The sequence below is a fragment of the Tupaia chinensis genome, unplaced genomic scaffold (genome assembly GCF_000334495.1).
Source record: "Tupaia chinensis unplaced genomic scaffold, TupChi_1.0 Scaffold000012_1, whole genome shotgun sequence".
Taxonomy (NCBI): domain Eukaryota; kingdom Metazoa; phylum Chordata; class Mammalia; order Scandentia; family Tupaiidae; genus Tupaia; species Tupaia belangeri.
In genome coordinates this window covers 1,718,689-1,744,968 of record NW_006159442.1, presented here as the reverse complement: position 1 = coordinate 1,744,968, position 26,280 = coordinate 1,718,689, and the positions used below count along the sequence as shown (strand labels likewise).

Below are 26,280 nucleotides of genomic sequence, written 5' to 3'. Positions count from 1 at the left end.
GACTCAAACTGCAGTTCAGTACAGCAACATAACCATTATGCCATCTGGTGGTCCCACAAATGTTTATTGTTTTAAACTTCTCAGATTGGGGTCATCTGTTTTACAGCTATAGATAACTAATTACAGAAAACATTCAGCAAAGGACAGGGGAAAGCCATGAGATTGGGTGAAATATTCTTTATGAAAAGTACTTGGTTAAGGGAACCAGCAGTTAGCGTAATGGCTATGTCGCTGGACTCCCGCGTAGTCGACCGCGGTTCGTGTCCCGGCCCCGGTGGCTTAAAACTCACGCTGGGCACGTGTGCGTGCGTGCCCAAGATCCCGAGAGGAGAATGGAGGAGAAGGGATTGCGGCGTGACCATCCCCCCGGGGGGGTGATTTCTCGCTTTCTGTCTCTATGTCTCTCTGTCTGTCTGGCTAGCGCACGCGCCCCACAGTGAAAATCTCTCAAAAGAAAGAAAAAAAGTACTTGGTTAATTAAAAAAATTTTTGTTTCTTTCTTTCATGAGAGAGTGATAGAGAAAGAAAAGCAAGCGCCTTCAACAAGGTCTCATGCTGTGACCCTACTCCCACTCCCAGCCTTCCCAGGCAGCCAGGACCATGGGCACCTGCCCTAGGAGGGTACAGGTTGAGTGGGACCGGAACTCCAGAGTCTCCATGTGGTCCATCACAGCTGTGGCCAAACCTTGGTTCATATTCTCATTTTTCTTAGGCTTTTGCCATAGGGTGTGAACGCTCCCCATGGAGAGATAGAGACTGAGAAAGAAAGTGAGAAATCACAGCCCCTCCAGGGAGATGGCCACACCACAATCCCTTCTCCACCATTCTCCTCCTAGGAATTTGGGCATGAATGCACATATGCCCGGTGTCCTTAGGAAGAAAGCAGAACCAGGATTCCAGCTCAGATTTGTATTCCAAAGCCCTAGTTTTATATTGTCATGGCTTCCCTCATAGCGATCCTTACACATTAAATGAAAACATCCCGCAGTGCCTGTACTGAATACAGAGGTAGGTTCATTCATTGAAGTTAGTTAAAGCTTCTTCCTGAGAGATAAGACATTTCTTCTCGATCACCCCCCCCCCCCGCCGCCAGGTGCGAGCACGCAATACATGTGCTCATGACACCAATTCAACAGGTATTACGGTCTCCGGGGGTCTGGCGACAGCCTGGGTCTGGTTTGCAAGAGGACCCGACGCGCCTCCAGCTGGAGTTGAATTGCAAGATCTAGAAAGGTACCATTGTGGAGCTGGGGACCGAAAGGAAGCGTACTGAAACCGCGCGGCGTGTAAGAATCCCCGTAGGCGGTGGCATGGGCCCGCCGGAGACTGGAGGGCGGGGCGGGGCGAGCGGGGAGGGCTACCTCTGCACTACGTTATATGATGCAACGCCGGAATCGAGGAAGCCGCGGGTGCACGTTGGGGTGATAAAGCGACGGCGGTGTCGCGGACTAATGTCCTTGGAGGTGACCAGAGCGACTGCAGAGATGGTGCTGGGTGAGTGAGGCTCGGCATATGGCACGGCGCTCTCTGCCGGGGCAGGGTCTCTGCACCGGACTCACCCCAAGCCTACCTTAGTGCCTGGCCCAGAACGAACGCTCCCCGGCTATGTATTTACCGAACGCTGGGAGGGAGAGGGAAGGGGCCTGGACCCTGGCTGGGCCCAACTCGGTGGGCCCGGCCAAGGCTTCCTCGAGCCCTGTGTGCCCGGAATGCGATGGCGGCCGTTCCGAGCCCTGCCCCACTGCGAATGGTCCTGTGATTCCGCCTAGAATTAGGCACTGGGACTCACTAGTGGTAGCCCCCATGTCTCCAATTCTTTTAAGGGATCGTCAAGAAAGGCCTGGGGGGGGTCTATAATAGTTCTGTTTCGCACAGCCTCATTTGTTTAAATCACTGTTCACTTACCAGGGGCGAGGCCTCTTGCCATGTGTTTTCTTAGGTTTCCTGTAAAGAACAGAGGCAACTACTCTTCTTTTGCCATCTGTGCACCGGCACGTGGTCATCACATTTGTGTGTATTGCTTTTTTTAAATTTTGATTCCAGTTCTTCAAGGTAGAGCTTGTTTCCTTATTTTATAAATGGAGAAATAAGCTCAGAAAGGTTAACTAATTTTTCAGGGCTGTCTTGGCTTTTAAAGGTACAGCATTCAAGAATCCAGTGTAGTTTGGCCAGCTTCGAAACCCTTTATCTTTGGGGACTGGAGTAGACAGAAGCAATATCACAAATTAAAATGAACAGGGTTTGCTTTGGAATAGTAAGTTTGTAACTAATACGTTTTTATGAAGTAGCTACCCTTGAAATAGGTTGATGGGAAGATCATGATGTTAATTGGGCTGCTGTGATTTTTACTAATCCAGGTGTGAGTTCTGTTTGTCAAGTGAAAGAATGGATAAAGTAGTTACAATATAATGTGGTTGGCAGTTATGAGTCATGAGTAACTCTCATTTTGTAAAACAGCAGAGCTGTATGTCTCGGATCGAGAAGGAAATGATGCTACAGGAGATGGAACCAAGGAGAAACCTTTTAAAACAGGTCTAAAGGTATTGTCTCTTCTCATTAAGAAAACGGGTTTGCATTTACTAATGACTTATGTGGGGGGTGGGCAGCAGGGGTTGTGGTAGTTAAGGCACTGGGCACTACCACAAGACCAGCCTGAGTTTGAGTTCCAGATCTGGAAACTTGAAAAGCCACAGCAGGTGTGTGTGTGTGCATGCCCAAAATCCCAGGAGGAGAATGTGCAAGTGTTGCCGTGTGGTCATTTCCCCGGGGTTGATTTCCCACTTTCCCTCTCACTGTTTCTCTCTGTCTCTCTCACCAGCAGACATACCCTATGGAAAAACCTTAAAAAAAAAAAAAAAGGAACCAGTAGATGGCGCAATGGTTGCATCGCTAGATTAACCATAGTTTGATTCCCGACTTGTGGTTTAGCTACCTCATAAAAACTCAGGCTGAGGGTGTGTGTGTGCCCAAAATCCGGAGAGGAGAGTGGAGAAGGGATTACGGAGTGGTACGGAGTGGCCATCCCCCCCCCCCCCCCCGGGGAGTGATTTCTCACTTTCTGTCTCTCTCTCTCCAGCGAGTGCATGCACCCTGTAGCAGAAATCTCCCTTAAAAAAAAATGTGAATTATTGTGTACTTGTTGAGAATATTCTTTCAAACACTAGGTTTGGAAGAGAATTATAAGAAAAGAGAAAGTAAAGGATATGTATGTAGATTTAAGAGCATTAGCTGGTCTAATTCTGACCTAGTTTAACATACAAAAAAGGTGTCTTTTTCACCACGTGGCACTGCATGTTGGAGTTTATTTCTCAACTGAGTCAGATTGCCATGTTTTCCAGTTTTTATAAAAATAAAAATATCACTTTTTAAAATATTTATTTAATTTTATTTATTATTAACATTTTCCAATTTTTACCAAAGAGACACATAGATAGAGGGAAAAGGAAAGTGAGAAAGTACACCACCAGGTCTGGGACTTGAACTGCCAAATGGGGGTTGACCAAATGGGAGTCCAACACCTTAATCACCATGCCACCTGCCAGCCCAAATACCACTCTCTTAAACACTCAGAATTTATGTCCAGGTGACTCCCAAGAAACACTTTGCTTAATTTACCATACTCCAGAGTGTGATCCTGAACCTCGAGACTCAGGGACCTGGTTTATATTAGCATACCGAGAATGGACCCATTTCTCAGAAGAGCAGGCTCTTGCGTTGAAAGCTTTCAGATAAAATGCCAGTTCATTAATGTGCTAGTATTTCTCAAGGCCTAGAACCTTCAAATAAACATAGCACATTCTCAGAAGGGTTCTCTGAGAGGTTGGGTTCACAACATGGATGTCAGGTAACTGATTGTGTCAGGGTCAGGTCGCCTAGTCATCCTTCTTGAAGGAATCTTGGGCTTGCCCGTTGAATAGGAGTGTGAGAATCTGTTGGTTATAAGCTCCCTTTTTGAACATAATGGGAAAAGCAGTGCTCTGACATGCCTTTTTCTGTGTATCCATGCCTAGTTAATCTACCCTTTTTAAAGCTGTGTTGCAATGTTCATTTAGTTATTGTTAAGGCTTCCGACTTGGGAGCATTCCATCTTTTAGGTCATATAGTTATGCTTTGATGTGTCATTTACATGGGCCTTGCTTTTTTAACTTTTCGAGGACAATCTTTCTTTATCTCTGAGTTCTTGGGTACTTCTTTGTGGCTCCCCAAAACTGACATTGCTGTCTTGGTGACCATTTGCAGGATGTCCCTGTTAGCCAAAGTATGCCTTTCTAATTGGGAGAATGACAGTTCCCCAAATGGCTCTTTTGATTTCAGGGATAGGAAAGGGGGGATTAGTACAGATTGTCAGGTGGTAAATGAAATTCTGAATGACGATGTCTAGTTGTTAAGAAGATGAACATTCGTGGATGTTTGGAAAAGACCCAGGCTTCTTCCTTCTCTGCATTGAGTTAGGACTGACGTCACTGAGTTAGGACTGACTCCCTTTAGTTTCTGTAAGCTTCAGATCTTGTGACCAGAGAGAAGAATCCATTGCATTTCTTGTTTGACTTACTGGATCATCAGAAAAGTCATGACGTCTGTCTGTGTTTTCCTGTGCAAAAATGTGTCATTACTTTTCTGATGATCCAACACTATAATACTGTGGGAGAAATTTAGAAAGGATATTTGAAGCAGTTAATACAATATTCACCTTTTATGTACTTTGAACTGTAACTCATCTTTTGTTTTTAAGTTTATTTGTTTTATGAGAGAAAGTAAGGTACTGTCATCATGCTGTGATCCTGTCTCCTGGTCCTCCGTCCAGTTAGGATCTTGGGCACATGCTCCATCGACTTGAAATCCAGACTCACATGGCCATGTGGCTCCCAGTGCTGCAGTTCAGTAAGCTACTGCTTGTACCACCGAGGCTGGGCTTCAGCCATTGAAAAGATAAAGACCACAAGCAGTGAACTAAGCGATGATAACACAGTACAGCACTGCCTACTAAGTCTCAGTATTATTGAGCAGAGAAAGTGTACTTATGGGCACTTTGTAAGTAAAATGAAGGTTAGTTTTTTTGTGCACTTGACCATTACTTTGAAAGAGTTTTGAAAATACCATCTCTGATCTTTTATTTTTTTATTTTATGATGATGATTATTATTTTAAAGAATTATTTAACTTTACTCATTACTATTATTTATTTATTTATTTTAATTTGAGTAGAGTGAGACACAGAAAGAGAGGGAAAGTGGGAAAGCAAGCTGCCAGGTCCGGAACTCAAACCATGGTCAGCCATGTGGGAGTCTAGCACCCCAACCACTATGCCATTTGCTGGCCTTTTATTATTATTATTTTCAGTTTTTTGCCTTAGGGTGAGAGTACTCGCCAGAGAGCGAGAGAAAAGCGAGAAATTACACTAAGGGAGATGGCAAAGCTGCAGTTCCTGCTCTTCCACACTCTTCTTGGGATTGATTTTTGGCACACATGCACACACACCCAGTGTGATTTTCAAGCCACTAGGTCAGGACTCAAACTGGTTGACTAAGTTGGAGTCTAGCACCTTAACCATCACACCACCTACTGGCCCTAAGGACTTTCCTTTTTAGATGTTACATGCTGTTGGCTTTTGCTGTTAGGTGTCCCTTCGGTTGTCTGCATACCTGTCCTGGTCACTGTAACTGTCTAAGATCCATGATTTCTAGTCTTGTCTTAAGGAACTATATATTGCATAACCAACTTGCTAGAATTGTTTGTAACGGATCTGAAGGGTTCTACTTGAAGCAAAGTGCTTCTTGGTACCTTCAGCTGGTCACTGTCGACACTGACTTTGGGGTGTTGAGGTCCATAGGCTTCCTTCTTGGCTCTTGATTATTGCCTACATTGTAGAAATTAACTCACAAGAGTGATGTTGTTTTAAGTATTGTACAGTATTAAAAATAATACCTTTTTTCTCCCTCTCTACTCTAGGCTTTGATGACAGTAGGAAAAGAACCATTTCCTACCATTTATGTAGATTCACAAAAAGAGAATGAGGTAGGGTAAACCAAAAAATTACAGATTTTTTTCATTTTTTGTGACTATATTTTTGTCAGAACTTAGAGGCCTTGAAAAAAAATTAAAGACCTGTCTCTCTTTCTAGAGGTGGGATGTTATTTCTAAATCACAGATGAAGAACATTAAAAAAATGTGGCACAGGGAACAGATGAAGAATGAGTCCCGGGAAAAGAAAGAGGTGAGTAATGAAGTTGCTGCTGTAAACGTGTTGTAAGTTAGCTTTTAAAGTCAGAACGCTGGAGACCTTATGGACAAATTGCTTTATCGTTAAAATTAGGCAGAAGACAATTTGCGAAGAGAAAAGAACCTGGAAGAAGCAAAGAAGGTCACGATTAAAAACGATCCAAGTCTTCCAGCCCCAGAATGTGTAAGTGTGTCCACTTGGCTACCTCATGTCTTAGTTTCTGTGTTTGAGGGGCATGTGCATGCCACACGATTTGTTTCTTCTCATTGTTCGTCTTTACTTTCCTTTTAGAAGAGACAGAAAAGTGTTTTAGAGTTCTTAAGCAGGTTTATTTTATTACAGACTTAGTTCACTGCTGAGTGAATTCTTACTCACCTGAATATCAGACCTGTGTCCCAGGCCGGACTATGCTGTGTGATTTTGGTCAATTGGTTTCTATCCTCTCTAGTATGAGTTTCAATCACCATACAACAAAAGAAGTTGCAATCTATGAATTTGTGATTTGTGTACCTGTGTGTGATTAAAAAAAAAAAAATAGGTAAAAGATATACGGGGCTGACCTCAAAGCCTACTGGTGAAGGGAGCCTGGATCTCACATGGCTGATGGCAGTTTGAGTCCTAGTTCCAGTGGCTTAAAAAAATGGTTTGTATTTTATGGAATTTGGTTCACTCCTCTTCTTCCTTCCTCGAATCCACATATCAATAGATTGCTGGACTATGAATGGACCTAGTTGATTTCATCCTTTGTGTGTGTGTGTGCCAGAGGGGACATTTGCTCACCAGGAGGCAACAGAGAGAAGGAGGGGGAGAAAGCACCCCCTCAGTGGGTTATCGTCATGCCACAGTCCCTTCTCCATTTCTCTATCCTTTTGGAATTTTAGGCATGCCAGCATATGTGCCCAGCATATTTTTTGAGCTGCCAGGGTTGAGACTTGAACTATGCAGTTGGCCATGCGGGATCTGTTCCCTTAACCACTAGGCCACCAGGTGACCTCCAGTACTTCTTGTGGCTGATCAGTTCTCATATTTTTCTATTTCTTTAGTGATGGAATTGTTTCCTTGGCAGTGCTCACCGTCCCCTTCCTCTTCTCATCTCCTATCCCCTTGGTATGTGATAAATGATGTTTCATCAAGTATTATTTAATTTAACAGGTGAAGATTCATAAATTAGAAGGATACAGAGGTCAAAGAGTAAAGGTGTTTGGCTGGGTCCACAGGCTGCGTAGGCAAGGTAAATGGTATAGCTTCTCTTTTTTTATTTTATTTTTTTCCTTTTAAGTTCTAAATATCCCTGGTCTGAGATGAGTAAGAACATAAAATATTTACTTGGGTTTCTTTTGGGTTTTTTTGGATATGTTGGGTTTTTAAAGGATGTAGTGATTGAGAGTTTAAATTTGTTCTTTAATGTAGCTATTGAAAGCTTTTTAATATTTTTATTTTTGATATTTTAAAAATTTTCTGTAGGGCACCAGAGACAGAGAGAGAGACCCACATGGTTGGGCATCTGGGAGTCAGCGCTTTTATCACCATGCCACCTGCTGGCCCACTCCTGAAAGTTTTAAAATTGTGTAAATACTGTTTTAACTGAGCAGCCACATTGATTAGGAGGTATTTACTAAATATTTGACAAATTGAATTCCGATTATTTAATGAAAACCAGGGAATGTATTACAGGAAGTTCAGGTCCTGTTGTGAACTTAGTCACAGATTTCTTTTTTAAAAATTTGCCCTAGTGTGTGTATGCTCACCAGAGAGAAACGGAGAGGAGAGAGTGAAGAATTTCGCCCTCCGGGGGTATGGCCACCCCACAATCCCCTCTCCCCCATTTTCCTCTTGGGATTTTTGTTTTTCAAGCTGTCAGGTCTGGGATTCAAACCGCAGAGTCTGCCATGTAAGATACATTCACCTTAGCCAGCACCATGGGCTGGCCCTTGGCCATAGTTTTGACTCTTAGTCATTCTGCTTAGTCATTCTGTTTCATTCTTTTTACCTTGGTTCTGACATTTTGTTTTCTCTTTCTGTCCTGTTTTCTTTGTTTGTTTGTTTGTTTGTTTGTTTTCAATTTATTTTCACATTCATTTTATTTTATTCAATTTTTTTTCTGAGAGTAAACTTTATTAAAATTACTTTTCAAGAGTATATTTTCATATCGTGGTAATATAGGAATCAACTTGGGCTCATAGGTCTCTGAAATTGTTAAGTAATCTTCAATGATGTTGATCAGGGAATCCTTTCATTGGTGGAATTATTTCTCTAGTCTCCAGAATTGCATCACCTGGAAATATTCTGGGCTTCGTTTCAAAAGTGGCATATGGCTTTGTATCCACATGATATTTGTGGTAATAATAATCCAGGCTGGTAATAAGCACATGAGTAAAAGCAGAGATACTGTGTTGGTATGTTGTATAGACCATGTTCCTCCAGGGGTCCTGTTTTACCAAAACTTATTCCGGAATTCCTCTGAAGGCCACAGCCTCTGTGGGGGAAGCACTGGCTCCCGAGGGCTCTGCTCTTGGTCTTTCAGCCATGTCCCCCTAAGCTCCTGCAGCTGCTGCGGCCGAAGTTTCTCATCCAGCGTGTACCCCGACATGTCGACGCCAGTCCCGAGCTCATTCATTTATTTTTATTTGACCAGAGAGAGGACAGAGAGAGAGAGAAAGGGAGGGAAATGTGAGAGAGCAAGCCATCAGGTTCAGGACTCAAATCAGAGTCAGCCGTGTGGGAGTCCTGCACCTTAACCACCGTGCCACCTGCTGGCCCCCTCTTTCGGTTTTTATTACTTTATTATATGCTTTAAAAAAAAATTCATTCATTTATTTTAATTTGACCAGAGAGAAACACGGAAGTGGGGAAAGGGAGAGAGAGAGAGAGAGAAAGCAAACCTCCAGGTGCAGGACTCAAACCGTGGCCAGCCATGTGGGAGTGTACAGCGCCTTAACCAACACACCACCTGCTGGTCCCCTATTATATGCTTTTTTTATTGTCAGTGGTTATCACATCTTTTCTTAGAAGAAATGGGACATACAAAAGATTAAGAGTGATTCTCAACAGGAGCACTCAGGCAAATCCCACTGTGCGATGGTGCTACGCTAGATGTGGCCAAGGATTCTGCGGTGATAAGATGTCATCTCAACTCATCCTGCTTGCTGTCCCTCTTCTCCAGGGTCTGATCATGTGGATGATGAGGGTCACAAAGGGTTTGAAAGAATAATGAACAGAAAATACTTTGCAAGTGTTGAGTAGCAATGCAAGAGAATTCAGAGAGTTTTCAGAAAAATGGATTTATTGTACCAGTTTATTTTGGTGAAAAAAGAAATTTTGAAATCTATACATAGTTTTTTTGTTTTAAGGAATTACTTATTTAATTTCATTCATTATTATTAATTTTCAATTTGACCAGAGAAAGACAGCGAGAAGGCAAGCTGCCAGGTCCAGAACTTGAACCGTGGTTGACTGTGGGAATCCAGCGCCCACAACCATCATGCCACCTGCTGGCCCCCATGCATAGTTTTTTTTATTCAAAGACCCCCTTATGAGGCAGACAGGTGGCGTGGTGGTTAAGGGGGCTGGACTCCCATATGGCCGACCACAGTTCAAGTCTCAGACCTGGCAGCTTGCTTTCTCTCTTTCTTTCTCGCTCTCTATCTTTTTCTGGTCAAATTTAAAACAGATGAATAAATAAAGTTAAATAAAAATAATTACTTAAAGAAACCCACCTTGTATATTGTCTTCAAATGAAGGGGATCATTTAAGAGGTCTGTGCTTCCAGAATTAAACCTTGGTGTTTCCTTTTTTTTTTATTTTTTATTTTTTTGGAGAGGTTTTTCGCTATAGGGCGCGTGCGCTCACCAGACAGAGAGAGACAGACAGAAAGCGAGAAATCACCACCCGGGGGGGATGGTCACGCCGCAATCCCTTCTCCATTCTCCTCTCGGGATCTTGGGCACGCATGCACACACGCCCGGCGTGAGTTCTAAGCCACCGGGTCCGGGACGCAAACCGCGGTCGACTACATGGGAGTCCAGCGACATAGCCATTACGCTAACTGCTGGCTCCCAGTGTTTCCTTTATATATAAGGTTAACTTATGACTACTCTGTAATTAAGTACTCTGAGTGCCTTGGGTTGAGTCTGGCTAAATTTCTGTTTCTTATTTTTAGGAAAGAATTTAATGTTTCTGGTGCTACGGGATGGAACAGGTTATCTTCAGTGTGTCTTATCGGATGAGTTGGTAAATATTTTCTTATTAGTGGCTGAAAATTAGTTTTTTTCAGTAGGTTACTTTATTGTTTTGGGAGTTTTAGGATCCATGTACATTATTTTAAACTTGAATGGATAATGCCCCTTTTAAAAAGTCTTTTCCCTTAGTTTTGCTATAGGGCACATGTGCTTGCAAGTGGTAGAGAGGTAGAGAAAGAGAGAAATCCCCCTCTCCCCAGAGGATGGCCACACCACAATCCTTTCTCTTCCATTCTCCTCTCAGGATGTTAGGCATGCATGCACACATGCCCAGCGTGCTTTTCAGGACTCTGGGTCTGGGACTCGAACCATGGAATTGGCCTTGTGGGATCTAGTGCCTTAATCACAACATCCCCTGTTGGCACTAACTGCTGCGCCTCTTTTTAATGAGTCATGGATTTAGGCGTTGGTAGCTAGGTCTTTACATTGTCAAGTTCCCCTTCACTTTTCTCTTAACGACTTTGGCGAGTATTGATGATCATAGTCTATATTTGTTCCAGATGTTATTTTGATAGTCTGGAGTTTAAAAAAACAACATCTGAGTTCTATGAATATTTTTAAGTGGTATGCAGGTAAAGTTGTTTTCATACTTGAACTTATGTAAGTATATGTATCTCTAGGTAAATTCTTGTCACACAAAAAATATGTTTATTTATATTATGAGGGGTCTTCAAAAACCTTGTGGATGGGGCCAGCAGGTGGCATGGTGGTGGAGATGCTGGACACTCCCACATGACCTACCATGGTTTGAGTCCCAGACCTGGTGGCTTTCTTTCTCACTTTCCCTCTCCCTCTCTGTGTGTCTCTCTCTGGTCAGATTAAAATAGAATAAATGAATAAATTAAATTAAATAGGAAACCAGCAGTTAGCATAATGGCTGTGTCGCTGGACTCCCACATAGTCGACCGCAGTTCGCGTCCCGGACCCGGTGGCTTAAAACTCACGCCGGGCACATGTGCATGCATGCCCAAGATCCCGAGAGGAGAATGGAGGAGAAGGGATTGTGGCGTGACCATCACCCCTGGGGGGGTGATTTCTCACTTTCTCTCTCGGTCTGCCTGGTGAGTGCATGCGCCCTATAGCGAAAACCTCTCCAAAAATAAATAAATTAAATTAAATAATTTTTTAACCCAAAACCAGCTTCATGCTAAATGTGAATTTTTTAGTGCAAAAAAATTGAAATAACATACATAGATTATTCATAATGCTCATTTTCCATGAACTTTTTCAACAACCCTCATGAAAATCAGTGACCTCACTACTTTCTACTAGTATTTAACCAGATGACTTGTTTGTAAATAACCCCCTTGATTTTATATTGTGAGTCACAACCAGATCATTTGTGATCCCAAAACGTGTGGCGATTTCTCTCCATCGGCACACAAGCAGTCACTTCTGCAGCAGGCACCAGCTGGCATCCTCTAATCTAATTGAATTCGGATGCTGTCTACCTGGAGATAGTGTCAGATCCCGCAGGTTGAATGCGAAGCCCAAGACTGTCCCCCTTTCACTTAAATGCCAGGCACAAGTCTGGGCTCCAGAACTTTTTTTTTTTTTTTAAATTTTAATTAATCTAATTATTTTAATTTGATCAGAGAGAGAGAGAGAAAGCCGCCAGGTCTGGAACTTGAACTGTGGTTGGCCATGTGGGAGTCCAGTGCCCTTAATCACCACACCACCACCTGCTGGCCCCCTGGGCTCCAGAACTTATAATCAGCCAGCTACAAGTTGAAGTTCCCACCATCCTTTCCCCTCCTTAAGTTCAGTACATTTGCTGGAATTGCTCACGGAACTCGGGAAACACTTGTGCTCACCAGTTTATTGTAAAGGGTATCTTAAAGGATACAGCTGAAGAGATGCTTAGGGCAAAGCATGTGAGGGGGGCCATAGAGCCTCTCCGGGCACACTACCCTCCACAAACCTCCATGTTTCAGCTGTACAGAAGCTCCAGTCCTGTCCTTTTGGATTTTTATGAAGACTCCATTTAATAGGCATGAAACGCTAACAGACTGGATGGGGAGACTTTTGTTTCTGTAGAGTGTTTCTTCCTCCTGGGTATGGGGAAGGACCGTACTGGAATGAGATTCTTAAAGGCAGGGAAGAATAGAATTTCTCTGATTGTCTTGGAGAGATGAAAGAAGGGCAGTAGGAGGACAGGTTATTTGACCCTTATGTCTCTGAAGCTGCATCAGCAACCAAGGACAAAAGGCCAAATACTTATAAACCTGAACTTGGAACCATGAATGAATAACTCCCCTCAAAACATCCCTATATATATATATATATATACACACACGTATAATACCACATCTGTGTTAGGGTATTTTAATGTGATGGTAAATAACTAAATTTGAACTTTGATCTTCTTGCAGTGTCTGTGTTACAATGGAGTAGTGTTGTCCACTGAGAGTAGCGTTGCAGTATATGGGACGCTGAATCTTACCCCCAAGGGGAAGCAGGTAAGTGGATTACCGTCTTCACTGGGTGAATGAATAGGTGTGTATTTGTTTTCTAATGTCTGTGTGTGTACTTTGTATGTTTGGCATATAAATATACAAATGTGATAAATGTGTGCTTTTTTTTTTTCTTAGTGAAGTATGTACACTGTATACTCATGATTGAAAGAACTTGGAGATTTCCAGCCTAACAGAATTCTCGAATAGTAATCCTCATGAGCTAAAGTACAGTCACTTTTCTGTCAGTGTATGAATAATTTTTCAGCTAGGTGGAACTAAAAGCAATCCACCCAAAACATTTTAGAAGAGTAATCTAAATCTGAAACTTTCTGAATAGAATTTGAAAGCTTCTTTATAAAAAAAGTTAATAACTATAACTCTGATATTCAGAGACCTCTTTGATATCTAGCCAACAGACATAAAACTATACCAGTTATAGGTTATAGGTGTAGGATAATCATAGTTCAGATAACTATAGTACAATAGCTATGTTTTACGGCCAGGAAAAAATGCAAACAAATGTGACATAACTGACCACAAGGGGGAGCAAACAGAATCCTAATTGACTAGAAACCATAAAAAGTCTTAGAGAGTTCTTGTATAATAAGCTAGGTTAAGAATGTGGGGGACCAGCCAGAGGCATAGCAGTAAAATGCAATGCTCTATAAGGCAGTCCCACATCGGAAGGTTTCCAGTTCAGATCCAGAGACCTTCCTGAGGATACGGGGCCAGTCCTTTCCCATGATCAGGCTGGTCATGGGCAGGGAGTAGATCGCGATGTCTAAGCATGTCCAGACGTCACTGGGGGCCCTCTGTGTCTGTGTGTCTTTTACTTATGGAAGAAATAAATAAATAAACTTAATACATACACACAAAGAAAAAGAATGTGGGAACCAAGGCGATCACAAAGAACACTTGGCTTAACTGTTAGCAGACCACTGGCCTTCGAGGAAGTCTGGTTGTCCCCATCCTGGCCAGATCATAGCTGTCAAGGGCTGGGGAAGACTAAAAAAGAGACTGACTGTGATCATGCTCCACCGTTTGCACTGATTCACGTATCGGTTATTAGGGGGAAGCAGGTCAGCTACGCAGAGCAAGTCCAGGGGCTTGCAGGACTTGGGTTTCTTATTTAAGTATTTAAAACAAAAGAATCACATCTCCTGTTTGTTTATAGGCATTAGTTTGTCTTTTATAAGCTAGATATTTCCAGTTACATTCTGTGTTAGGTATTCTGATACAAAACAATAAAAATAAGACATTAAGTGCCAGCAGGTGGTGTGGTAGTTAGGGCACTGGTCTCATGGCCGACCGTGATTCAAGTCCTGGACCTGGTGGCTTGCTTTCTCTTTGCTTGCTTTTTCTTTCCCTTTTTCTATCTCTCTCTAGTCAAAAAACAACAACAAAAAACCCACACACGTGGAATTAAGTAAATAAATAATTTTTAGGGGAAAAAATGAACCAGACATGAAATGAATATCTAATTCCAGGTCACTTTTTCTTTGGGAGCAATGTAATAATTTCAAATAGAATAGTTGTCATGCTGTTACCTGCCGTTAAGTGTTTGGCACCTGAGATATATTCTGTGCTATGTAGCTTTTAAAATGAATTGCTTTATGGACTGGCAGGTGGTGGTGGTTAAAGGTGCTAGATTCCCACCTGGCCAACCGTGGTTTGAGTCCTGGATCTGACGGCTTGCTTTCTCACTTTCCTTTTCTCTCTCTCTCTCTCTCTCTCTGTCTCTTTGGTCAAATTAAACAACATAATAATAACTAATATAATAAAATAAATAATTCTTTTAAAAAAATAAATGAAACAAATTGCTTTTAGTGGGATTATTTGGGAGGATTTTAATATTTACTAAATATATGCCCCAAAGAATAATAGCTTTTGGTTAAAGGATTTAAGTTTCTTTTCAATTTGGGTAAACGTGTAGTTATAAATGGCAAAGGCTAGAAAAATATAACAAAATGTTAACAGTGGTTAATGGTTACTGCAGGTTGTAGGAATACAGTTCATTTTTTTTAAGTGTGCTTTTCTTTTTTTAAAAAGTCTGTGTGTGTGTCTATTTTGAAATACTAAATGTAAAGATACCAATATAAATTATGTTATTGTGCCTTGTTTTCAGAAGGATATGGCTACTAATGATGATGAGGTTCTTAGAAATAACACCTCACCAAAAATTTTGGTATGAGTTGAAATCTTCATTTTAATTTTTCCCTTCTCTCTCTTTTCCTCTATCCCACTTTTTAAAAAATGTAGGCTCCAGGGGGCCATGAGCTGAGTTGTGACTTCTGGGAACTGATTGGGTTGGCCCCTGCTGGCGGCGCTGATAACGTGATCAACGAGGAGTCTGATGTGGACGTCCAGCTCAACAACAGACACATGATGATCCGGGGAGAAAACATGTCCAAAATCTTCAAAGCACGGTCCATGGTCACCAGGTGCTTTCGAGATCACTTCTTTGATAGGGGGTACTGTGAAGTAAGTATGTGCACCATCTTTTGCAACACTACTTTGGTTATTTTGAAACCTGAAAGGCCTTTTTATTTACTCCTTTCCATTTGAATAGGTCACTCCCCCAACGTTAGTGCAAACTCAAGTGGAAGGGGGTGCAACCCTCTTTAAGCTCGACTATTTTGGGGAAGAGGCATTTCTGACGCAGTCTTCTCAGCTGTACTTGGAGACCTGCATCCCAGCCCTGGGAGATGTTTTCTGTATTGCACAGTCGTATAGGGCAGAACAGTCCAGAACACGAAGGCACCTGGCTGAGTATGAGCTATTCTCTTTACTTATACTTATTTTTAGAAAGTGTCTATAGAAAACAACTTTATAGATAATGGTGTTCATGTAAATAATTTTGATATATTAAAAAGATAATGGAAAAACAAGTGAAGTTTGCCTCTCAGGCCATAGCTAAGGTCTGCTTTTTCATTTTGCCTCAGTCCTATGTGTGTTAAGGAATAAATAAGAAAAAACTTGTCAAGGAGGGAGAGGGGAGCCCAGAACTAATTTGCAGGGTTGGAAATTGGTAAGCATTTCTGGACAGTTTCCCAGCATTAAATCCTTGCTTGCGTAAAGCAGCATCAGAGAAGAGCAACTCTGAGCTGTGCTTGTTCTTCAGGTACACTCATGTGGAGGCCGAGTGCCCTTTCCTGACCTTTGAGGACCTTCTGAACCGACTGGAGGACTTGGTCTGTGATGTGGTAGACAGAGTCTTGAAATCACCTGCAGCCAGCATAGTGTATGATCTGAACCCGGTAGGTGCAGTGTTCATGGAAATAAGGAATTAACATCCTCTTTTGGAAGACAGTGAAGTTGTTTACCCTTGGTATTTATAGATGGCTTGATTTTGAAGACAAATTTACTATTAATTATTGATAATAATTTCATGATATTTAATTTCCATGAGGAGAGGTTCATGCATATGTCCCATTTTAGGAATGTCTGCATAATTTTCTGGTCAAACATTTTAAGTTTATTTATTTTTTTAAATGTGAGAGCATGCATGTGTTCATCAGAGAGAAATAGGGAAAATCATCCCTCAATGGAATGTGTTCATGCTGTAATCCTTTCTCCACCTATTCTCCTTCCTTTTTGGTTTTAGGCATGCATGAACATGTGCCTGCCTGCCTCTTTCTTTCTTTCTTTCTTTCTTTCTTTTTTTTCTTTTTTTTTTTGCTATAGGGCACATTAACTTGTTAGAAACAGAGGGAAAGCGAGGGATGCCCCCCAAGGGAATGGCCATGCTGCAGTCTCTTCTCCATTTGTAGGATTTGGGGCATGCATGCACTCATGTCAGTGTATTTTCTAAGCTGCCAGATCTGGAACTTAAATCACGTACTCTACAATATGGGATCCGGCCACCTTAACCACCACACTACCTGCTGGCCCAGCCCAGCTTGTTTTTAAGTCAGCAAGGTTGGGAGGCAAATCGCAGTTAGCCTGTGGGATCTGTCTCCTTTATATACTAGGCTATGGGACCAGCCCACATTTGTTTTTAACAGAAATTTTAGTGTTTGTGGTTTCTCTATATTCACTGTATTTTTCTATTCTGCTACAGAACTTCAAACCCCCTAAACGGCCTTTCAAAAGGATGAACTATTCAGATGCTATAGTATGGCTGAAAGAACACAATATAAAGAAAGAAGACGGAACTTTCTATGAATTTGGGGAAGTAGGTATTACTTTCTAATTGTTTCAAAGGTGGTATTGTGTTACATGGAGCTTCTGGCTACTTAACAGTGCAGGGAGCCTCTGTTTGATTTCAAATAAATGGTAATAACAGAACCTGTTTGTTGAGTTGTCTGAAGACTCATCAGGCTAGGAGATGAAGAGTAAGCTTTAAAACAGTGCCTTTTCTCTAATTTTGAATAAATACTAGTACAGGCTCTACTTAGAATTCTATAGGCTGCCAGGGCTGCTTGAAAAGGTTGTCAAACCTTTGAAATTACTTGCAAAATGTTGGTATGTATATGTATTTATTTTGTCTTGTTTTTTTTTTTTTTTAGAAAGTGGTGCTTTGAAAATAGAGTTATCTCCCAAAACAGTGACTTAAACTCCTTCATGTGGAAGGAGATTCAAAGAACATAGCCATTGGTTAAAATGCAAAACCACCAGAGAAGGCCTTAGTGGGGAAGTAGATTGGTGCCCCAGAAAAACATATTGATTTTCCTCGAAAACTGTCCTCTCAGCATGCATAAGGAGTATAGATTGCCACCATGTTCCAGGGCCTCTTTCCTGTGCACGTAACCATTTCTTTTTCTTTTTTTTTTTTTAGAGGTTTTTGTCATAGGGCACGGGCGCTCCCCAGACAGCAAGAGAGAGAGAGACAGACAGACAGAAAGTGAGTAATCACCCCACACGGGGGATGGCCATGCTGCAATCCCTTCTCCTCCATTCTCCTCTCGGGATCTTGGGCACGCATGCACACGTGCCTGGTGTGAATTTTAAGCCACCAGGTCCTGGATGCAAACCACGGTTGACTACATGGGAGTCCCGTGACATAGCCATTACGCTAACTGCCGGTCCTCCCTCAATAGGGTCTTGAGACTGTGATTCACTGCCTGCCCCAGCCAGCCAGGATCATAAGCATACATGCTGCCAGAGTGAGCAGTGAGACTTCAGGACACCAACCTGGGATCTTCCCAGGTGAGCTCAGCATTGCAGAGTGTTGTGTTACTACAGTGTCACTGCAGCCAATGCACACGCACCCGGTGGGAGTTTTAAGCCACCGGGTCCGGGATGCAAACCGTGGTCGACTACGTGGGAGCCCAGTGACATAGCCATTACACTAACTGCTGGTCCCTGACGTAACCATTTCTATAAACTTGCAAATCTAATTGTTTTGCAGCTGAAATATGAGTAGTTGCTGCTAACTGGAGTTTTGTTCTGATTTTTAGAAGTGATTTAAAGAGGGCAAACAGTTGGTCTGTAGGTTAGTCCTGTCTCATGAATTCACTGATGATATATAATAATAAACTTTTGTACTGGAAGCTTCAGTACTTTTATAGTACACCTAATACTTAGCAAAATAGTTAGAGTGGGAAGAACATGAACTGTGGAGAAGGAAGCATCCCCCTGCCAACATCTACTCCATGTCCTTCTAACCTGCAGTATAACCAAAGGCCAGTGACCCAACTTTCTGGTTGACCTTGACCTTGGAGGGGTTGCAGGAACTGAAAGAGAAATGCCTGGTGGGATCCACGCACTGATACCCTTTGACGTACATTCACATTGACTGCACACCGCTGTCATCCCATACACATGAGGGCACTAGGATGGGCTTTTCCAAGTGTGCAGTTAAGACCCTACTTCCCCTAGTTAAATCTTATGTAGAACCCCAGTATGTCTAATAGATTCAAGCTTAGGTACCTGAGAGCTCCTGCATTTCCTGTCTTCTCTCTGCACATCAAAGGGCTGCTTTGGCTCCAGGGACCCTAGCTTGAAAACAGCTGTGCCAGGTGATTGCTAAACTCTGTGTCAGTGCTCACGTTAAGCAAATCAATAGGTCTTCTCCAGTTTTCTCAATCACTTTTTCTTGGACCCAGAGTTTTCAGTTTTAACTTGAATTTATGTGTGGTTTACTAAAGGATGGTTGGACAAAGAGCCTGATTAACTTGATTCATCATCATCTAACACGTCTTGGCTGACTGTTCCAGATGTGGTTACACTTATAAATATGACATTGGTTATTGGTCTGATGGCTCTGTTTTACTACCACTGCAGACGTAATTGATTTATTGTAACAGGAAGGAACTGCAGATAACAAAGTTTAAAGATTATTGTCATCTATAACATACTCTGAGCGTAGATCAATGTCTGGAGCATTCACTGATTGCTTTTGCCTTATAGAACTAAGTGGACTGTGTTTGCCTCAGAACTGGATAAAACTGGCCACTGGGGGGAAAATAATTGAGCAGTGTTGAGTCACAGCTTGGGATTCTTTTGTTTTCATTCCTTAAGCATCATGGTGCTCAAGAAAAACTGTAGAGGAGGCAGATTTTTTTAAATAGTCATTTAATAACTGAATGTGGGTTGTCTAAATATGTTTATCTCTTTTTGAAATAAATTGTTCCTTACACAAATGTGTATGGTGAGGCTGGCGTGTATTCTCTTCTATGTTGCATTCATAAATGGAAGGGCTGGTACAGGGTAAAAGAGCTGTTTTATCTTGTTGCATTTCGAGTTGTAAATGTTAATGAAGTCTTATTTAACCTCAGGATATCCCAGAAGCTCCTGAGAGACTGATGACAGACACCATTAATGAACCAATCTTGCTGTGTCGATTTCCTGTGGAGATCAAGTCCTTCTATATGCAGCGATGTCCTGAGGATTCCCGTCTTACTGAATCTGTCAGTTTGTGATTCCAGGAGTATTAGTAATTGTGCTTTTCAAGGAGGTGGGGGCTGTCATTTGGGATAAAATGTGTTCATGGCACATATTATAAATCTAGAAGGATGGTTTTAAAAGAAATACTGTTTTTCTCTCCTGATTGAGGTTAACATGCTGTATTATACAGATTTACTGAGACTTACATAATATTTGAAGTTTGCATGATCATAGACTTCCTTTAGCTATAGTAACTTAACTATAATTTTCATTGGAACTCTAGAACAGCGCTTTGTCTGAAAGCCTGGTAGTAATTATACAATTTATTTTTACTTGCATTTAAAGGTGGACGTGCTGATGCCCAATGTTGGTGAGATTGTGGGAGGCTCCATGCGTATCTGGGATAGTGAAGAAATGTTGGCTGGTTATAAAAGGGAAGGGATTGACCCCACCCCCTACTACTGGTATACAGATCAGGTAAAAACTTTATTTTTTTTATCTTTAGCAACCTCCAACCCCCTCCCTTTTTAAAAATCTTTAATCATTGTACAACTTTGCAGCTTGCAACATAGTTTTTCCAGTATGCATGCACTGCATGTCAGTCAAGTCGGAGATGTTACCATATACATCATCATCAAGAGATAGCTTTCCATTCTTGTGTCTGTTAAATTTTTTTTCCTGATTCCCTTTTTCTCCCTGCAACTAACCACCCCCTCCTGTACAGTCTCTGGTACCCACGCTTGTCCTCCATGCTATTTTACCTTCCACTCTTTCAGTTCCTGATATAGAGTGCACACATTTGGTATATATTGAATAGGGACATACAGTGTGTGTCTTTCATAATGTGGCCTGCTTTTCACTTAGCATTAAATCTGTATTCATCTACTTTGTTTCAGATGAGAGGGTTTCACTGTTTTTGCTTTGTTTTTTAAATAACTTTTTAAAAAAGAATTATTTTATTTAACTTTATTTATTTATTTTTAATTTGACCAGAGAGGGACTGTGTGTGTGTGTGTGTGTGTGTGTGTGAGAGAGAGAGAGAGAGAGGAGACAGAGAGGGAGAGAACAGAGAGTGAGTGAGAAAACAAGCCGTCAGGTCTGGGACTCGAACTGCACTGACTATGTGGGAGTCCAGTACCCTTAACCACCATGCCACCAACCAGCCCTGATTTCATTGTTTTTCATAGCTCAGTAGTATTGCATAGTGTATATATGCCACATTTTTTCAATCCAGTCATTTGTTCTTGAGGATTTGGGTTGTTTCCCTGTCTTACAATTGTGAAAAATGCTGCAATAAACATGGATATGCAAGTGCTTTTCAGACTGAATATTTTCTTACCTTTTGGGTAAATACTAGGAGTGAAATTGCTGGGTTGTGTGATAGTTCTGTTTGTAGGTTTTTGGTTTTTTTTTTTTTTTTTTTTTGGAGAGAGTTTTCACTGTAGGGCGCGTGCGCTCGCCCGACAGACAGAGAGACAGAAAGCGAGAAATCACCCCCCAGGGGGGATGGTCACGCCGCAATCCCTTCTCCTCCATTCTCCTCTCGGGATCTTGGGCACGCACGCACACGCGCCCGGCGTGAGTTTTAAGCCACTGGGTCCGGGACACGAACCACGGTCGACTACGTGGGAGTCCAGCGACATAGCCATTACGCTAACTGCTGGTTCCCTGTTTGTAGGTTTTTGAGGAACCTCTGTGTTGTTCTCTATAATAGCTGTACTTATTTACATTCCTACCAGCATTGTAGGAGGTTTCCCTTTTCACCACATCCTTGCCAGCTAACATTATTCTTTATTTTTAAAATCATAGCTGTTCTGAAAAGGATTTAGTATCTCATTGTGGTTTTGATTTGCATTTCCCATATGGTAATGAATATTGAGCATTTTTTCATATGCTTTTGCCCATTCATATGTCTTGCTTAGAGAATCGTCTGTTCAGCTCATTTGCCCACTTTTTAGTAGGATTTGTGTTTTTTTAAGTTTCCTGTATATTCTTCTTTATCTGAAGTGTAGTTGGCAAATATTTTCTCCCATTCTGAGGGTTGTCTTTACTCTAATTATTGTTTACTATGCTGTACAGAAGCTCTTTACCCTGATGTAGTCCTACTTGTCTATTTTCAGAATTATGTAGTCCTACTTGTCTATTTTCAAAATTATTCCCTGTGCCGTGGGGTCTTTTTAAAGAAATCTTTGCCTACTCAAGTGTCAGCGAGAGTTTCCCCTGTGATTTCTGCCAGTAGATTTTCCACTTTTTTTTGTTGTTGTTGTTTTCATTTTTAGTTTTATTGTAGGGCCTGAGTGCTCGTGGGGGTGGTGGGGATGGAGGCAGGGAGAAGAGTCTTTTGGGCATGCATGCACATGCTCCCAGTGTGATGTTTTTCTTTTTTTTTTTTTAATTAAAGAATTATTTTTTATTTAATTTTATTCATTGTTGTTATTTTTTATTTTTTTGAGGTTGACCAGAGAGACAGAGAGAGAAGGAAAGTGAGAAAGCAAGTCGCCAGGTCCGGGACTTGAACTGCAGTCAGCCATGTGGGAGTCCAGCTGCCTTAACCACCATGCCAGCTGCCCTCCCTCCCCCACTGTGATTTTCAAGCCCTTAGGTCTGGGATTCAAGTCATCATTTGGCTATGTGGGATCCAGCTGCCTCAACCTCCATGTCACCTACTGGCCAGTAGTTCTATAGTTTGAAGTTTTACATTTAGATCTATGATCTGTTTTGAGTCGATTTTGTTAATGGTGAGAGATAGGGGTCCAGTTTCATTTTTCTGCAGGTGGATATTAAGGTCTTACAACGCCATTTGTTGAAGACTTTATTTTTTCCATTGGATTGGATTGCCTTGTGTCCTTTGCTAAAAATCAGTTGACTGTATGTTTGAGGCCTTATGTCTGGAGGATTCTCTATACTTTTCCATTGGTGTATGAGCCAAAAACAGGTTTTTTGTTTTTGTTTTTAAAAAGAGATTTTTGCTATAGGGCATGTGTGCTCACTGGAGAGACAGAGAGACAAAGTGAGAGAAATCACCCACCACAATCCTTCATTCTCCTCTTAGGATTTTGGGCATGCATGCACATGCGCCTGTGTGAGTTTGAAGCCACCAGTTCCAGGGCTTGAACTATGGTCGATTACATGGGAGTCCAGTGGCGCAACCATTACTCCATCTGCTGGTCCCCCAAAACAGTTTTTTTTTTTAAGAATAATTTTATTTCTTATTTAATTTTATTCACTGTTATTATCTAATTTGATCAGAGAGACAGAAAGAGAGGGAGAGCAAGCCGCCAGGTCTGGGACTTGAACTATGGTCAGCCATGTGGGATTCTAGCGCCTTAACCACCACGCCACCTGCTGGCCCCCCATAAACAATTTTCTAAACACTGTAGAAAATATTTTTATTGTAATGGTTCTTTATACATTGACATTTTTTTATTTTTTATTTTATTTGTTTTTTGTTTTGGAGAGGTTTTCGCTATAGGGCGCGTACACTTGCCAGACAGACAGAGAGAGACAGAGACAGAAAGCGAGAAATCACCCCCCAGGGGGGATGGTCACGCCGCAATCCCTTCTCCTCCATTCTCCTTTCGGGATCTTGGGCACGCATGCACACGTGCCCGGTGTGAGTTTTAAGCCACCGGGTCCGGGATGCAAACCACGGTTGACTACGTGGGAGTCCAGCGACATAGCCATTATGCTAACTGCTGGTTCCCTATTTTTTATTTTATTTTTTTAAGAGAGATTTTTGCTGTAGGGTGTGTGCACTGCATTTTTAAAAGGAGAGAATTCAGTGGTACTTGTTAGTTGAATGAGCCATATTCATATTCATGATTATAATAACATGGAATGTCAGTAGCTACCAGTTATGTTTTAACTAAGTTATATGTTAACTTCATTTGTAAACCTATTTAATTGTTGACTTTAGTTGTTGCTTCGAAGTTTTTAAAATATGTCATTAGATCCCACCAGTATCTAGTACTCTTTCAGTTTCCAGGACACTGACTTAGTTGCAAAGTTTGAAATTGTTTCTTTTTGAGGCTGGTACTTAATACCTGTGGGATTTTTTTTTTTTTTTCTTTCCAATATCAAGTTATTTCTTTACTTCTGTTGCATGCAAGTGTATAAATTAAGAGTTGAAATTTTTTTTTTTGGAGAGGTTTATGCTATAGGGCACAAGCGCTAACCAGAAAGACAGAGAGAGACAGAGAGACCGAAAGAGAGAAATCACCCCCCACGGGGATGGCTATGCTGCAATCCCTTCTTCTCTATTCTCTTGGGATCTTGGGCACGCACGCACTTGTGCCCGGCATGAGTTTAAGCCACTGGGTCCGGGACTCGAACCATGGTCAACGACATGGGGGTCCAGCGACATAACCATTACACCAGCTGCTGGTTCCAAGAGTTGAACTTTTTAAAATTTGTTACAGAGCATGTGCACATGCCAGAGAGACAGAGAAAATGAAAGTGAGAAAATGTCCCTAAGGGGAGATGGCCATGCTACAGCCTCTTCTCCATTTTCTTGGGATTTGGGGATTGTACACATGTTCCGGCATGTTTTTGTGTTTGTTTTTTTAGGTTTTTGCTATAGGGTGCCTGTGCTCACCAGAAAAAGAGAGACAAAGTGAGAAATCACCTGCCGAGGGGGCTGGTTATATGGCTATGCCACAATCCCTTTTCCATTCTCCTCTGGGGATTTTGTACATACATGCACACGTGCCTAGCATATTTCTCAAGCTGCTGGGTCTGAGACTCGAATCATGGAGTCAGCCACATGGGATCCAGGTGCCTTAATTACCACACCACCAGCTTGCCCAAGTTGAACTCCTTTTTTTTTTTTTTCTTTTAACAATTATTTAATTTTATTTGCTCATTTATTTATTTTAATTTGACCAGAGAGAGATAAAGTGAGAAAGCAAGCCATCAGGTCCAGGACTTGAACCATGGTTGACCATGTCGGAGTGTCCAGCGCCTTAACTACCATGCCACCTGCTGGTCCCCCTTCCCCAGTTGAACTCTTAGCTGTGATGAACTAATTCTTTTTCACAGTGGAAAATTTTTTTTTTTTTTAAGAGAGATTTTTGCTATAGGGTGCATGTCCTTGCTGAAAAGACAGAGACAGAAAGTAAGAAATCACCACTCCCCCCAGGGGCATGGCCACAGTGCAGTCCCTTCTCCATTCTCCTCTCAGGACTTTGGGCATATACACACATGCGCCTGGCATGACTTTTAAGCTGCCAGGTCCAGGACTTGAACCATGTTTGACTATGTGGGTGTCCAGTAACCATTACACTATCTGCTGGTCCCACACAGTGGAAAACTACTTTAGATTCAGTTTTTTCTGTGTTTTTTGTTTGTTTGTTTGTTTGTTTTAAGGGAAAAAAAATGTTTCTATTTTAAACTAAGCATTTACTTCTTTCTCATCCTTTCTCTTTTTTTAACAGAGAAAATACGGGACCTGTCCTCATGGAGGATATGGCTTGGGGTTGGAACGATTCTTAACTTGGATTCTGAATAGGTATCACATCCGAGATGTATGCTTATACCCTCGATTTGTCCAGCGCTGCAAGCCCTAACAGATTCCTCCTGAAACGTGAAGGGAAGAATATGGTTCAGGATAGGAACAGGCTGCCTCTTTAAAACAAATTATTAAAGCCAAAATACTCCCTTTTCTGTTCCAGTGGGGTACAATTGTTTTCTTTCTTTTTTTTTTTTTTAATTATTGCCATAAAAAGTAGCCCAAATTACTTGACTGTCACATGACATTGATGTTTTCATTTTAAGAAAAAATAATTACTACAAAGTTGGGAGAAACTATGTGGCATGTAATTATAGTTATGGATACATTTCTGCATTTTTATCCAATTTTGTTTTATATATACCATATATATAAACAGTTTTTAATTATAGTCTGAGACATTCCAGTAACTTAATCTTCCTGTCCTTTTAAGTGTAACTGGAAGTCTTTAATTTATATCATTTTATTGTATCAATGAGCTAAAACAAACATCTTGGGAGAAAATTGACAACATAGTATAAAACTGCTAGCATTAGAAGTGTAATTTGGCAGTAGATACTGGAATTACGTGAACACAGCCTTTTGCTAGTTATTAATCTTTTCTACATCCATGTAGCTGCTTATAGGCACACAGATGAATGTGAAAGAATGTATAAAAGTACTTTGCTTTAAACAATTTGAATTAAGAGGATAATTTTTGGAAGGGGTGCTTAAATGATTCATAGTAACTATCTTCGTGTTGGTTTAACTAAAGAGGCAGACTGATCTTTCTCTTTCCTGGTAATTCCTAAGTAATTAAGAGTAAATAAGCTCCAAAAGAATTTGCAGCTGGAATGTTAATAACAACTATAAATGACTGTTTGAGTCGCCTCTACCATGTCCTTAGATCTAATCCGTGCTACCTTATTAACTCACAGCAGGCTTATTGAATGGCTTCATTTCAGATTTGGTTAATTTCTCCCCACATGCATGTCATGTATTCTCAATAGGCTGTATTCCCAGTAATCAATAAATGAACACATGTAAAAATTCA

General features: G+C 41.4%; 1 protein-coding gene and 1 pseudogene across 2 annotated transcripts; one reads left to right on the top strand and one right to left on the bottom strand.

Moving 5' to 3' along the window:
• Positions 1–1,359: 1,359 nt before the first annotated feature.
• NARS1 (asparaginyl-tRNA synthetase 1) lies at positions 1,360–26,280 on the top strand. Of its 2 annotated transcripts, none has more exons than XM_006139914.1 (15): positions 1,360–1,494; positions 2,461–2,540; positions 5,949–6,014; positions 6,121–6,213; positions 6,313–6,402; positions 7,372–7,450; positions 10,379–10,449; positions 12,830–12,916; positions 15,173–15,394; positions 15,483–15,682; positions 16,035–16,170; positions 16,974–17,087; positions 19,633–19,764; positions 20,087–20,218; positions 25,174–26,280. In XM_006139914.1, the coding sequence occupies exons 1-15, from the start codon at positions 1,452–1,454 to the stop codon at positions 25,303–25,305; spliced, it is 1,677 nt and encodes a 558-aa protein (XP_006139976.1). In that variant the 5' UTR covers positions 1,360–1,451; the 3' UTR covers positions 25,306–26,280. The 2 variants fall into 2 exon arrangements, with proteins under 2 accessions (XP_006139976.1, XP_006139975.1); XM_006139913.1 differs by having other exon boundaries at positions 2,458–2,540.
• Positions 8,420–8,858, bottom strand: LOC102482990 (NADH dehydrogenase [ubiquinone] 1 beta subcomplex subunit 6 pseudogene; annotated as a pseudogene).

Excerpts from the sequence above, each read along its gene's own strand:
- NARS1 (XM_006139913.1), top strand. The coding sequence starts at position 1,452 with ATGTCCTTGGAGGTGACCAGAGCGACTGCAGAGATGGTGCTGG. Across the intron at positions 1,495-2,457 it reads GACTGCAGAGATGGTGCTGG|CAGAGCTGTATGTCTCGGAT; the intron begins GTGAGTGAGGCT and ends TTTGTAAAACAG. Across the intron at positions 12,917-15,172 it reads TTACCCCCAAGGGGAAGCAG|GCTCCAGGGGGCCATGAGCT; the intron begins GTAAGTGGATTA and ends TAAAAAATGTAG.